Genomic DNA, 15,830 nt, shown 5'->3' on the forward strand with positions numbered 1-15,830 from the left:
CATGGAAATTAAAAAAGAAAAAAGAAAAAAGTAAGATGTGTACAGTTTAATGAATATTTATGATTTATAAACAGAAATTGTTCTGCTAGCTTTTTTTTTTACCTTGATGTGCATCATTGGTTACAGTATGCCAGCAGAGCAATTTCAGTATAAAAACGATATTCACTACAAACGTTAATTGCTAGAATTAATTCGTAGAAGAAAATTGCATAATTGTAGTAACTGCATTCTCAGACTTGTGGGTGTAAGCAGAGCGTAACCAAACATTATACACGTGGATATTACGTGAGCATGAAATAAAAATAAAATTTGATGCGCATGTTGATATTTTCAATAGCCAGGCTATAAAATACATGTAGTCCGATTGGAATTTTGCCCGTATAACGATCAGACCGATATTTTATTTAGAGTTGGACCGCATCTTGTATGACAGTGTTCACAACTCTGTCTCGTTCATACAGTGCCAGAACAGCCTGTTCCCGGTTACTGCAGTAGTCAAAGACACTACCAGCATCCACACCAGTCAAATAAACAAGAGGCCCATGGGTCTCATTGCTCACCTGACAAATAATATCCAACTCAACTCTGCTGACACAACTACCTTATATAAAAAACAATCCATTAAAAGCGTACGTAACTTTTTTGTTAAATACAAAAATGCATTGTAAAAGGGGGCAAACTACTGTATGCGGGCACACTTTGCTCTCTCTCTCTCCTGCAAAACTACATTTAGTTTTACCTTTGTCATCAGAGCTGATAAGGACATGGTATGATTGAATGTCTTAATGTTTAACACTAGCCAACTTTAATATAAATTTCACCATTTCACAATCCAAACTCCACCCCAATCACACCTTTTATTGCAACCTCTTTTAACCCCAACTTTTAAAGTAGAAATGAAAACAAACTTTAACAAAATTCAATTAGCTAGCATCTTATCACAAATTAAGCCCCCCTTTCCTTCAGTATAATGTTTTCTTTTAACTGTTAATAAATATTGAAACCCCCGCCCCTTAATCTCCAAAGATTATGGTAACTAAACTTGAAAAAAAATCCATTTTGGCTTGCCTCTATGCTTCTTTGTCAATCATACAAATTAAAGCTTTCCTTTTTTAGTAGAACTTGTTGGTACAACCCCATGTTTTGGAAACCCCTTACTTACCAAAAAGGTCATGGTGAAAACATAATTATCAGCACTCATCTACAATAATTTCAACATTCCCTGCCTCCATATTCCAAGGGAAACTATTTATTGGGATATTTTTTATCTATTACAGGACCCTCACTGTGGTTCCTCCTGTAACGTAGGGTCATATTTGAACAAACTTCAATCTATCATACAAAAAGAGACTTTTATAAAACTTTTGATATTAGTGGCTATTTAATTATGAAAAGATTTTAAAATTTTCATTAATATATCTGATGAGGTGGGTCTAATCCTTCATTTGTCAGAACAAACTTGGCAGCACTTCATCCATAGATACTATGAGCCAAATTTGGTCAAAATTAAGTTAGTGGCTCAAATTAAGTGGTAAAAAATGTAAAAAGTTTACATTAGACAGTTTTCGATCAGAAAAACTCATCTCAGATCAAACAAAAGGATTTAATATATGAATATTTTTTTATCTTATTCATACATGTTCATTTAAATATCTCATGTATGTGATCACAATTGTACTTTGCAATAACAGTATGAAGTGTTTTAAGGAAATAACATTTTCCTCTTATGAATAATTTTTGTGGCTGGAGAAGATATAACAGATCTTCCAAAAAAGAACTTCAAGGAAGATAACTCTTCCTATTTAAAATCTTGGCCGATAAAGCATGTATATGGATATTGAGCGTTCATAAAACATGAGGAAAAAAACCCAGGATAGGAACATTTATGAATCTCTTCACAATAATCTAGATACCAGATTAACAGGTTGGTTTAAATCATAATATTTGTGTTGAGTTTAATTTGCTTTAAAATAGTTAACCATGTCAAAGGAATCTTTACAGGAATTTCCTATATCCTGAAATCACATTGAATCAACTTCACTGGTGAATCAGAAAAATGGGATCCTTATAGGCAGGTTCATGTTATGTTATAAACCATGTCTCCTCAATCTTCACGCAAGATCTCCATTGAACCACATTAAAACATGTGTCTCTTCTTTTGTTTTTTTACTGCTGGCCACAACAATGCTCTTGCGAGCAATATTCATCTTCAACTATGAATCACAGTTGTCAAGACTTGAAGGCGGAGACTGACGGAGAGAGGAGAAGTCGGCGAGAAAGCCGGACCTGTCCGGAAGTTGGGTCATTGCCAAAGTACTTCACCTGGATTTCATCCCCAGGTTTGAATCCAAGCAGCCTGGCATCCTCAACCTGTTCAGTGGAAAAACATACACATGATTAATAATTGTCTTTCCTTTGTGTACTTTATAAGTAAATGTGTTTAGTCTTGAAAATTAAAGTATGTATATTTACAAAAATAGATAAAATCTGGATTTAGTCAAACATTGAACTTAGTTAAAAATATTTTGAACCCTAGTTCAACTATTTATGGTATCAAAATACTAAATGACATCAAAATAAACAAATTCCAGTAAAAAGGTTTACTTATATTGTATTTTTTTAAATCAACAAACACACATGCCAACAGAGTTGGCAAAGTTTTTCGGTAAAATTTCCATTTATGATAACTAATTGAAAGTTTGAGAGTAAAATTTCCAATTAATTTGTTAGAAAATTATGAAAAGGCAGACATGAAACTAATGTAACTGAAAAAAATAATCACTCAATTGAAATAACTAATTTACAAATAAAATTGGTGATTTGATTGTTAAAATATCAATGAATGGATTAATCAATTTTTCATTTTTTTAAATTTTTTGGCAGAAATTGGTGACTAATAACTGGTACATAAGTGGTCCCTAAAAAAATGTAAATGATCTGAATCTTCAAGACATTTGATTAAGCTTTAGTAATCCAAATAAAAAAACAGTGAGTGTTGAAGTAATCAAATCTGTGCTCACCAATCTTGTGTCTAGCTGTCTTCTGTGTATAAAAACAGGCTCCATATTTTTATGAATTTCTACCAAAGCACCTGTTACACTGAAATGAGATGTGAAATTGTTCAGCAATGTCAACAAGTTTAAACATTCATTGTTCACTTCTAGCTGTCTGTATAACTATCCTTGTTAATTATAACCATTGGACATCATTCCTGGATTCAACCCATTTCCATCAAATTGTGAGAACATAAAATCGCCAATGCCGAATTTTTAACATTTTTTAAATGTAGTTTACATGTTTTAAAAAAATAAAAACCAGATTTTAAAATTCGCAAGATGTGGTTCTCATGATTTTATGCCGATACTAATTCCTTGCATTTAATTAGAAATTTACAGTATATGCCTCCACAGGTCAAACTGTACTACAAGTATGTAACACTACGTCTCATTTTTATTTCAAACTAAGCGCATTGCTCTTGTACTTACTTCACCTCCAGTATTTTAACAGTGTAAATTGCTCCAAATTCCATATCTGGAGCAGGCTAAAATAAGAAAATAATAATACAAAATGTATACATGTATATTTTATACACACCAAATAAAATATAGAACACTTTGCTAGTTCTATTAGTTTTTAATGGCAGACAGGGCAGATATTAATCTTCATCATTTGATAACTGAATACATGTGCATGTAGTTTGTTAGATTACAACATGAAGTAATGGCTATCACTCAGAGATTCTAAATTATTTTAAAAATGTTGATGAAAACTGAAAATTTTTGTATTACTGGTTTGCCCTTTCTATAATGAGAATTGTTGGTCAAATTGATTGGGTAACCATGGCGTTTGTATAATACCTTTTCCTCTAGCCACGAGTTTAGAAGGGTCTTTCCTTCTTCCATTGCAGCTGAGTCTGGAGCAAACAATTCAAACACACTATCATCCACAGGCGACATCTGTACACCTGTTTTCTGTGCCAATTCTCGTATTTTTGAACCCCCAAACCCCATAATTCGGCCCCTCTTCTTAGGGTTGATCACAAATGTCTCTAAGGAAAAAAGGCATTAATTTAAAAGACAAGTTTGTCCAATATCGTCTACACCTAACATGTGGCATACATAAGTTTCTAAAGGTGTAGGTGGGAACACATGTGATAAGCTCCTACCTTTGACAGGGGAATTTTTCTTGTCTTGTCTAGGAGTTTTTATCACAGTATCCATTATATCTAGTATCCTAACAATTCCACCTGAAAATAAAACAAATTACATTAAAATATTACTAACAAGTATTTTATTTATGAGGTATATTTCATTTTCATAAAATGTCCCTGAGAGAATATGGAACATGTCTCAATACTGATATATGTATTGTATATTGTACATTCCTTATTTTATGCTACTATCTAATTCTGCAATTTCATTGTATTGTACCAAATCACAGGTACCTGGTACATAAAATCGCCAGCATACAACATTTGTTATCATTTCAAATAGTGAACAATTGTCAGAAATTTAAAATCTGAGGGTGCTTCTCTAGACGTTATGTAGATATAAATCAATTGCATTATTAAATTAGTAATCTACAGTTTACATGATATTTTCAATATCAAGATCCACTCACTTTTTCCAGCGTCAATGGCTTTGGATACAATTTTCAAAGGTAAACCTTCTATCTTGATATCTGCCTGGGAAATATATCAATATATTCATTGTATCCAAGATACATGTATCAAAAAACCTACATATTATTAAAACTAAAATAAAATTTAAAATAAACACTGAATTTCATACAAGAGCATGTACAATAAATATACTTGTACATGTATTTCTTGATCTTTGAAACTACATACAATGTATTATATTTACCTGTATAGCAGTGATACCATTTCTTGTCCCTGCCATTTTGAAATCCATGTCTCCACAGTAATCTTCAATACCCTATATAATGACAAAATATACAAAGAAATAAACTACAGTAACTATCCCGTGTACTTGTCATACATGTATATATGAATCTCTCAAGATTTGTACTGGTACATGATTTTTATCCTATAAGGTTGTGAGTTTTCTATCCTTTTCTTTCCCTTGGCATATTGGTGCAAACATTTGATAAAATGAAATAGTTTTTGGAGACTCACCAGAAGGTCTGTGAGGATTCGGTGGTCAATGGTTTCCCCCTGGTAGTTGATCTTGGTCATCAGTCCAATAGCGACCCCAGCAGCAGCCTCCTTCACCGGCACACCAGCGTCCATCAGGGCCAGACTCCCCCCACACACTGATGCCATGGATGATGATCCTGTCAAATATTCAATTTATTTTAACTTATCTACTTTACAAATAATTGGCCCTCAAGGGGCAACAAGATAGAACGGTACATTAATTGGTACAATAATGTAAATATGCACACAATGCCCTACACAAGTGTAATAATATACATGTACTTATACCAGTATGTAAATATATACTCAAACTTTATTTGATTGATCAATCTCTTACAGAATTAAACACATAACTAAATATACTTTAACATGTAGCAGCTTGAAAAAATTGAATGACATGAAATATTTTAAAAAGATAGTTCTTGAAGACACTGGCACATACCATTGGATTCCAGAACTTCTGAGGTGACACGCAGGGAAAAAGGAAGGTTATCTGGGATGATGGGCCTGAGTCCCCTCTCAGCCAGAGCACCTGTTAGAAGGTTCATCAGACTTTATTTATTGTTAAAAATACACAATATATCAAACAAAACTACCCTTTTTGAAAATGTTTATTTTAGAATCAAAACCAGATAAAACACATTAACAGGTACCGGTATTCAATGTATTATGGTCCATAATTTATGGACTGTTCATTTGCCAAAATCTTAATTGCTCTATGTGATATTTGGAAGGACATTTTCAAAATATCCTTAGAAATGTTAAGAGCAAAATGATAACGAATAACTGTATCTATGCACATTCAAATTTAGACCTATAACTTTTTTTAATTTAAAAAACCCATCTAAATCTTCAATAAAGACACCCATGCATATTGTGCAATTTGCCATAGTAAATAAAACTCTGGTTTGTACGGTAATGAAAGAAAAATTATAAACTATAATATTCAGTAAAAGATTGAATAAAGGCCAAAATACATGTATAACTTTGATGTAAATTTAAATTTCTGATCAACAAGAGAGCTTTGTTTATATTTCAGGTAAAATCTTATGAAAAAGATATCAGCATTAAATTCATTAATGGTTCACAATTAGTATAAATAAGAAAAATTAACAAACATTGAAACACAAAAAAATTAAAAAATATCAAGGAAAATATTTACACTGTATACATATTTTTTTAATTGATTACATGTACTATGATTCAAAATATTAATGGATGCATTTATGGATTAGTATCTACAGGTATATTTATCTCTTCATTAATATTTATAGAAATCCAGCTGATAGTTATTGTTATTTTTTATGCCACTTGAACTCGGATTACAAAGACCTTCATCTTAAGAATATATATCAAACTTCAGATTCTCACTTTCTGTGATGTAACACTGAGCTAGAACAACAGGGGAACATAGATATCAAAGGTGTCATAAAATTAAATCCAGGTAAACACAGGTAAACTAACACAAACCTGGAGACCTGACTACTAGGGTCCATTTAATCTGAGGTTGGAACAGCATGAAGCAGTTCAAAAGTGAGACAAACAAATGTCAGGGATGGACTGACCAATCACAAAGCCTGACACCAGCAGGGATCATGTGACATCCAGACTGAATAAAGGATTAACCATTCCAATCCTTGCATTATTTCAGTTTCAATGTATACTTGAGGTATGTAAGACTATCATTTGCTTTCAATCTATAAGTTATTGGTTTATATAATTATTTGATCTTTATTTTATGTTTTAATTTTAGTAATCCATTGTTGATAAAAAAAGAGAGAGGTTGTTGATTTTTTTATTCAACTATTTATTTTTAACTGAATTAGTTTTCATTTTTTAAATATCAAAAAAAAAAAAATATATCAATGCTTGGAGAAAAAAAAAGAAATTAAAAATAAACCAACAATCAATTGTCATTGTCATCTGATATACAGGGATAGTGATACATTTTGTATGCAAGCTTGGGACAAAGAATCTGCTAGCATCAAGCATGTGTCATTGTCCTCTGTATTCCCTGTCACCTTGTCTGGCTGCTTCAGATAGAATTCTTTGTCTATCTAGAACCTTACTTCTTTCTACTTTATTACAAAATCTTATTTTGACCAACAAGAAAATTTTTTTAACATGTACGAATTACCTAACAAGTTCTTTCTTTATAGTCCTTTGTGTCAAATGAACACTGTTCTCTTTAAGAAATGCTATTGTAAGACTTGGCACATTTTGTATGCTGACATTGAGTCAAATGGTGGGGTCAGCATCATAGTGTGTCAATTTGATCAATAGTGACTTACAGCAACAGTGAAGTTATTGGAGTACTTTGCACTGTGACTGGTACATGATGAATGCAGACTTAGAGACCGTGTCAGCATCAGAATGTGCCAGTCTTAGTGAGCACTCCTCTCAACAATCCACTAGTATATCAAATCCAAACAAAGAACCAGTTTTCAATAAAATCATTTTACCATTAATTTAAATTATTTACTATTTTTATCAAAACACCTCAATAAATATATTTACCATGTCCAATTTCTCTTCTGGCCAAAGCTGCCCCGGGTCTTCCGATTTCATTTGTAGCATATGGAGGAAACTGTACCAAACACAAAGCAAATTACATGGAAACTGTTTACCATCAATTTTTAGATTTCTGTTGGGCTCATTTGCCTCTTAAAGCTAAATTACAATTTGGTATTTCTAAATTACATGGAAAAATAATGGACAGATAAGACGCAATTTGAAGATTACAAGGAAAGTGAGCAGATACTAGTGTTTTCTAAATCAAAGTCTCATCAAGTTACAGTTACATTTCAATAGTGTTTTGTTCATGAGTTAAATTACAGTACATGTAAGTATTGCATCATAACTAAATATACATGAAGCGAATGTTATCAATCCACCTTTAAATTTTTTTATATTTTGTTCTAAGTTTACATGATTTTCTCTGAAGATGATATTCATGTAGCTATACACAGGTCCCTTCAAAGGCTATACATATACAGGTATATTAATTATCACATTTATATAACAATGTGGCAAAGCATATCTTATCAACACTTTTTAAATCATCTGCCATTTTGGGTGCTAACATTAATATTTTTAAGGTTTGTCCATGTGAATGTTGTTTAACTTACTTCATAGTGTAGCATAAAGTTCTTCTCCTTTACACCACTGAAAAGAAAAAAAAACATGTTAACATAATAGATGGTGAGATTTTTAAAATCCACAAGAAGACCCAATTTTTTTTCACAATGTAAATTAACAGGTTGTCAGCTGAATATAAACATCCACTTTGGGTTTTGTGATAACTCTATTTTAATAACAGTCTTTGAATATAAATTACTATGGTTCTGGTGTTTTCTTCCAAACATTTGTGTGCTTTTTTTTGGGGGGGGGGGTGGAGAAATCTTATTCTCTTTACAATATACTCTGCATGTATATACAACAGTGCTCCACAATTTATGAATAGAATTTTTGTAAACACAAAAGAAACACTGAATGTCATTGCCCACCTGATTAATTGTGAAACTGGATCAAATTTTAAAGACATGTCCAGAGAATCATAGGCCATGGTGCAAAGAACCTAAAACATAATTCAGGTCAAGGTCATTAGAAAGCATCAAAATTCAAGACTAAAGAAAACTTTAAAACGAAACAAAAGATTTCAATTTACATGTACCTTCATTACAAGATTAATCATTATAAATCATGTTAATGTCTTAGTAAATGCATATCATTTTAGATATACATAAATGTAATGAAATTTCTTCTTGATCACTTATCAACAAGTTGGTTTATTAAAAAACGAATGGAAAAAGAAGAAAGAAGACACGTACAAAGTGATTATGAGTGTCTTAATGGCCAAATATAACATTTTATTTTGAGAGATGAATATGCACAAACTTTCACCTCAGATGACCTTTCACCTCGTGGATGACCTCTCACCTCTCTTGACCTATTACCTGAGTCTGACCTCTCTGGAACAGAGAGGATCCATGGAGAGGCTTGAGAACGTCCACACTACATGAAATGTTCCTGAGGTCACTCAACCCTCTACCGTCACACCTGGTAATGAGCAGAAAGAGAGAAATGGTTATGATATGTTTTTATATTAATTTGTTGCAATTTTATTGGATAAATCTGCCCTATTGCCTATTTTAATTGGCTCCCTAACACATTTTATGGAGGAAATCACTATAAGCATCTATAGACAACAAGATGATTTCATAACATGATCTTTGTTTTCATTCTTCAAAAAAATGAATTAAGTTTCACTTTTTCATTGCTGAAATAGTAAAACATCAGTGAGTTGGCCCACATTCAATTAGCAATGCAAGTGGGTTCATGGTCAGTTAGCAAATGTGGGACTAAAAATTGGTGTCCAAGGATTCAACCCTGACAGCCACATTACCTTTTGTCTGTTTTAAAGATGTTTTTCCTGAAGACCTCTTTGAAGCATTTTTGAATGTAAGAGTTCAATAACTCTCTGTCTACATTAGGATAAATCTCTGTCAAATAGATATTGCAAATTAATTAAATGGTATATAGAAAACTTATGCATATGTTTCTTAATACAGTCTAACCCAGAAGATTATTTTTCATAATATGCAAAGTATTCACTACCTACCTAATAATACTTTGGTTGCTTTCTCTATTTCTGTCTTTACTTTCGCATCTCTTGAGAACTGAAAAAAGGTGTTATATTGAGCATTACTACAACTGCTCTTGATAAAAACAAACTTAAAGCAAGGACAATTTCATAGTAACCAATAATTGTAAAAATTAAAAACATGTTTTCCACTATAAAGAATAATATTTGAATATCCTGGGCACTTAGAATAAAGTAAATAATTAATACAGTATCAAATATTTTCCTTATTTAACCCAATTAAATGTCAATCAGTCAGAGAGAATTCACTGATTTACCTTGTCATGAGTGTAGTCATTGAATATAGGGTAGAAGGCCTTGCTGCATACACTGTCAAATAAAACCAGCAAAAATCATTCTGTTGCCATGTATGCCAACGGGCTAGTGCAAAACTCAAATTCCTAACCTGTATGATGAATTTAAAAGTTAAGTTGATTAACAATTCCCTTGATGAGCTCAGATCTTCATTCAATTTGAAAATAATCTTTGATCTTTAAATCTTTCCAAAGCTGATTAACTCTAAGATCTAAGATTGCAAAATATCAATTTTAATTACACATTGTATATGCTCACTTACTAATGTATGTGTTGCTTTATATATCAATACATAGGGCATTAATTAAAAAGACTAAATATAAAATCTTGTTATTGTCTTGATTCAAAACCAGCAATAAGTTTTACAGAATTTTGGAACAGAACACCCCCCCCCCCCCCAAAAAAAGAAGAAGATAAAATGTAAGGGAAAAATTGCTGATATACGTGCATGGAATATAAACACCAAAAATTTTGCAATCAGATATAAGTAGGAAATATTTCAATCAACATCTAAAAGTTGTTTCCTTTCAATAATCAGTGTAAAGTCAATAAACATCTCCAATCTTACTGAAAATAAAGCTTGATTTAAAAAAAAATTCACAAATACTGAGTATATAAACAAAAGGCCCACGGACCAGATCCCTCACTTGAGCAACAATAATACTATTATATACATGTGCATTCTTATGAACAAATTTGACACCCTTATTGGGCCCCATGGATCCAAGGGGTCATGATTAGAGCAACTTGAATATACACTTCTTGATGATGCTTTCACTTAAGATTAAACTTTTCTAGCCAAATGGTTTTTGAGAAAAAGATGTTAAAAATTTTCAGTTTCATACTGTCTACAGGAAAATATTCATCCCGTTTTGTTATTGCCCCTTTTGTTCTCATTGTCAGCGGGCAAATTTAAGACAGGGTGAATTGTAACAATTAACAAATTAACCTTCAGCTATGATGACCTAAAAAATATTAGTGTAGATAATAAACTTATTATACAGGGTTTTTTATCATATAGTGCATGCTACTGGACTTAATGTAGAAGGTTAAAATGCCCTCTTATCCTTATATTGTCTAATCCATTGAAAGTTTACAATCGAGGAAGATTTACTCTACTTCATGGAAAAAAGTTTTAAAGCAAATGAGGTTCATGTATTTTCATGGAAGAGAGAAATTATCTCATACTTGTAAACTGTTTTCCAAAGTTCATCCTGAACTTCCCTCGGAGTGCTCTTGGCTTTTGTGCTATTCTCAGTCATTTGTTGGATACTTTGGATTATTTTCATGTTCTCTATGTGACCAGTATTTATGGCTTGTTTCATTAGATCATAGCTGACAATATTGGCTCCACCTTCCAGCATTACTGTAGAGGCAAAGAAATTAGAGGTCTATAGGTTACCTAACTCATCTGACCAAAAATCCTGTCTGCGATCAAAGCAGATAACAAAATAAATACAGTAATACATAAATTTTATATGTTTTTAAAAAAATAAACACTAAAAAAAATTAAGACAATTTTCAAATGATTGACTCTTGAAAGTTAATAGTAGGTTTCAAAGTGTCTTACTCAATTTGGAAGTAACTAACCACTTATAAATCAAATAAGGTCAACTACATGTACAACAGTGAACATATATGTCTCTTATTGAGTGCCTAAGCTTTATGACATATACATGTAATAATATGCAAATGTTGACTGGAGTTGAGGGCAACATTGATTACCGGTATATCATCCCTTGAGGGATGAAATATTGTTTAACTTTTATAAATAATACAATACTTTAAGAACGATGTCTTGACATATGCTTGAGGGGAGATAAATCCTGCACTGATTGTGTATAGAATATACATGTAAAGTAGTCTCCATCTGACTTTGGGTTAACACAATTTTTTTTTTAATTTGCAGGAGGTTATATATAAATGCATGTGCATCCAAAGCATGGCTGTAGAGGTGTTTCATCTTGAAGTATTTCAATGTGAGCCTTTCAATGCATACCCTCCATAATTGTCTCGATAGTTACCTACTCCCTGCAAACTAGAAGCAACGATCAAGTTGATATCACTCTTCTCCATCTCATGCCTCTGTGGGTTGATCACAATCTTTCCATCTATATAACCAACTCTGACAGCCCCTGGAAGAAACAATTGCCAATTACATTCATCCTATGATAGATTATTATTCCAACTTATCTTTGGATTCTTATAATAAAGCAATAAACATTTTTGCAAGTAGATATAAAGATGTTCCAAAATTGAGTTTCAGTGCACTAAATTCTATGCACTTGTAATCTTTTTTACATATTTGTCAAATTTTTTTTATTCCTATGAAATCTTTATAATAACAACACAGGAGGGCATCAAATCTTAAGAATAATAGTGGTAAAAATATCTGTTCACAGTGTTAAAATACATACCCACTGGTCCATTCCATGGCATTAATGATAAAGCTGTGGCACAGGAGGCTAAATAAAAGGAAAATGAAATATTGAAAAATTCATTATTCTATTATGTAAACAAATAAAAATGAAAGTATATAGGAAGACTGTTTATCAATCTAGTGTAAAAATCTTTTCAGAGGATATCAAAATAAATGGCAATTATCTTTCATCCTTTATTTAGGTTCTAAATGTAACACATGGTAAAAAGTCAAGTCTCAACTGGGACTAGAACTCAGGGCTTCTGGCGTATTGTACTAGTGCTCTAACCACTGAGCTATTGAGACCTGACATATTGACTGACAGTGACACACCTGTTACCCAGGTGACATACTCCCCCTCTTGGTAGAAATTCATCTACCAAGAGGTATTTACAAGTAGATTTCTAAGAGTTAAGGAAATTTTGTTAAACTTGTTCCTAGGGAGTGACCATGGGATATGTACGTTGGGTGCCAAATGTAACATGTGGTAAAAAGTCAAGTCTCAACAGGGACACGAACCCATGGCCTATGGCTTACTGTGCCAGAGCTCTAACCACTGAGCTACTGAGACCCGCTACATTGACTGACAGTCACACATCTGCTAACCCGGTGACATACCTATATATGTAAGGTCACTAAAAAAGAATTTCTTAAAATTTTTAGAGTAAAATTGTAGCCTTAATGTTCAAACTTTCACAGACCTGCAGCACCTCCTGAGGAAAATACACACCTGCATTGATGCTGAGGACTGCTGGATCATTCTCTCCGTCCACTGCTAGTACATTACACATCACCTAGAGAACAAGTAGAGATAAACACCATTAAACAATTAGTTCAATAAAAAATAAGCACAAAGCATTACTTTTAATGTAAAATTTTGGCTTATGGTATAACACAATGTAGACATCACCTGTAATTCTCTTTGACAGTCTTCTGGGAACAGGGGTCTAATAGATCGATCTGAAAATAAAAACCACTCATCAGGAACAAGGCGTGAACAGATACAGTAAAACACGGTTATAGCGAACATGCTTATAATGAATTGACGCTTACAGCGAAGTGATTTTCATTCCCCGTGACTATATTACATGTTGTAAACTTGACAGATATAATGAATTACACTTATAACGAAGCAAAATCGCCCGTCCCTGGCGCTTCATTATAACCGTGTTTTACTGTATTGATGAACACCAAGATTTTGTAAGACATTATGGGTAACTTTAATTACATATTTAAGATGAATGTGCTCCACTTACCTATTACACGACTAGTAAGTATCTCATTGTCTGTGGGGCCCCTCTCTCGTCTGAAGTAGTTCATGGGAATCCTCCCAGCAGCGGCTGCCTTCAGTCGGTAATCAACCTGTACAGAGAGACACCATCTAAATGACACCAGTCATCCTGATTCACACTATTTATACTCTACCAATACTCTACTTGTTAATTTGGTTCACTTACAACGTTACTCAAAATCATTATTACAACACATAAAATGATACCCATCCCAAAGACAGATGTCTAGATGAACAAAATTGTTTTCTACATATTAATTATTTATCTCATCATTTGATTAGAATCATTCTTAAGAAGACAAAATTGAAGAGCACAGAGTAATTATTCTAGATGTAGCATCAAAACTTACTGTGAGGGGCAGAAAGGAGCTGGGTTGGGACAGAGACTTGCTGACCACTGTGACAAGAACACTTGTCTCCCCTTGCTAAAACAAAAAAATGAATTTGATCAATTTTCTGGAAAAACTTGGCCCACCTGACATCTGGATTTGTATAAAATACTTAATTTTAGATTCTTAAAAACAAGAAGAACTCATCAAACAAGGTGACAGGATTTTACTTTCTTCATTAACTATCCATTACCTTTATAACTGCAGCCCCATCTGCAAATTTTGCCAATTTCCCTGTTTCTATGGTGAGATCTCTGCAAAAATGGATTATGATTATCACAGATTTTTTCCCAACTGAACCTACACTTGGCAGCATGTTCTTTAACTCCAAAAGAAAAGACATGCATTTTATTTTTTTACTTTATAAAGTAAAAGATAAGAAAAGTTAATAATTAAAAATAATACAACAAATAGAATTGGAACAAAAAAGTTACATTTCCTTTAGAGTTTATTCATGAATACAATTATAAAAGATTATTCCAAATGACCAAAATTCCACAGAATTTTTTTCCAATTCAAATGCCATAGGTCTCGTTATAAAAACAGAAAAAAATCATTGAATGATATTTTATTTTCATTACTTTTTTTTCGATGAATTGTCATTTATGATCTGTGAGTTGTTTATTTTCTGCAATATTATGTTGGTAAGCTTTACTTTCAAATACCTGACTTGTCAAAGGTTTGTACCTATCAATTGGTTTCAATGAGTTGTTTGGCATCTGACTATTTAACACGAGTATGCAATTACCATATACACAAGAAGTTAGTACGCTTATTATCAGACTTTGATTCTGACAGTGAAGATAAGTCAAGATCGATTGCACGCAACCGATAACCCAAATGGTAGCGCAGCTGACTGAATATAAAGTCCAGGTTCGAATCCCTCTCTGATCCATCATTACTGGTTCAATCCAAAGGCCAAAGCCGTTGAAATTTTCAAAGATTGGTACAAACTTTTAATGAATGGGATGGCCTATTGAATATACTTTGAAGTAGTTCATCAATACTCTGAATGAGTTCAACTTCATTAATGACGAAAAAAAAACCTACCTTTTCCCAACTTTGACTGTCACAGAATTTACACCAGAAGTCGTGGACGCCCATCGTTTTATCAAATCCCATCGTTTTAATTTAAAACATGTTCTCGAACAATACAATAAATAAAACATATTGATTAACCGGTGTTTGATTGATTCTGCATATTCGTGAGTTTCATCTTAAATTCATGTGGGTTTTTTTTAACTCAAGGGCGCAGACATCTTGAATTTTGATATTAACTTGAACGCATTCTAATTCGAGAAGTTGAACATCTATAGAGTATTCAATATAAGGCTTGTCACTATTGAAAAATAGTTGTAAGCAATTCAAGCAACATTTTTAAAGTTATTTTTTTTTCTTATTTTAGATCAATAACGCAACCGTATAGTAAAATTTTGATGTACGGTTTAACTAAAATATATGATCGTCGACTTAACACCCCAAAATGTTTTAACCTTAATTACATGTCAGTCTTTAAATCTCATGTTTTACAAAGAATTATCAAAAATAATTATCTAAAAATAGGAAAAACAATGGAATAAAATTTGTTGATAACTACAGTCATAAAAAGGTCACAT

General features: G+C 32.5%; 1 protein-coding gene across 1 annotated transcript; it reads right to left on the bottom strand.

Moving 5' to 3' along the window:
* Positions 1-31: 31 nt before the first annotated feature.
* LOC128178019 (polyribonucleotide nucleotidyltransferase 1, mitochondrial-like) lies at positions 32-15,478 on the bottom strand. Its single transcript, XM_052845008.1, has 25 exons — positions 15,265-15,478; positions 14,408-14,468; positions 14,176-14,250; positions 13,791-13,896; positions 13,445-13,494; positions 13,265-13,328; positions 12,533-12,580; positions 12,140-12,250; positions 11,304-11,481; positions 10,079-10,130; positions 9,780-9,837; positions 9,564-9,660; positions 9,115-9,217; positions 8,665-8,735; positions 8,287-8,323; positions 7,676-7,745; positions 5,601-5,690; positions 5,138-5,295; positions 4,866-4,937; positions 4,621-4,684; positions 4,166-4,246; positions 3,858-4,048; positions 3,486-3,541; positions 3,021-3,099; positions 32-2,370 (listed from the first exon to the last, which is right to left on the bottom strand). Exons 1-25 carry the CDS (start codon positions 15,381-15,383, stop codon positions 2,230-2,232), a joined length of 2,232 nt encoding a protein of 743 aa, XP_052700968.1. The 5' UTR covers positions 15,384-15,478; the 3' UTR covers positions 32-2,229.
* Between the last annotated feature and the right edge of the window lie 352 nt (positions 15,479-15,830).

The sequence above is a fragment of the Crassostrea angulata genome, chromosome 3, assembly GCF_025612915.1.
Source record: "Crassostrea angulata isolate pt1a10 chromosome 3, ASM2561291v2, whole genome shotgun sequence".
NCBI lineage: Eukaryota > Metazoa > Mollusca > Bivalvia > Ostreida > Ostreidae > Magallana > Magallana angulata.

Bases quoted from the DNA above. Each gene is read 5' to 3' on its own strand.
- LOC128178019 (XM_052845008.1), bottom strand. From the start codon at position 15,383: ATGTTTTATTTATTGTATTGTTCGAGAACATGTTTTAAATTAAAACGA. The intron at 8,736-9,114 runs GTAATAGGTCAA...ATTATGTTTTAG, and splicing joins TCCAGAGAGGTCAGACTCAG to GTTCTTTGCACCATGGCCTA. The intron at 3,100-3,485 runs GTAAGTACAAGA...ATCTCATTTCAG, and splicing joins GTTAAAATACTGGAGGTGAA to TGTAACAGGTGCTTTGGTAG.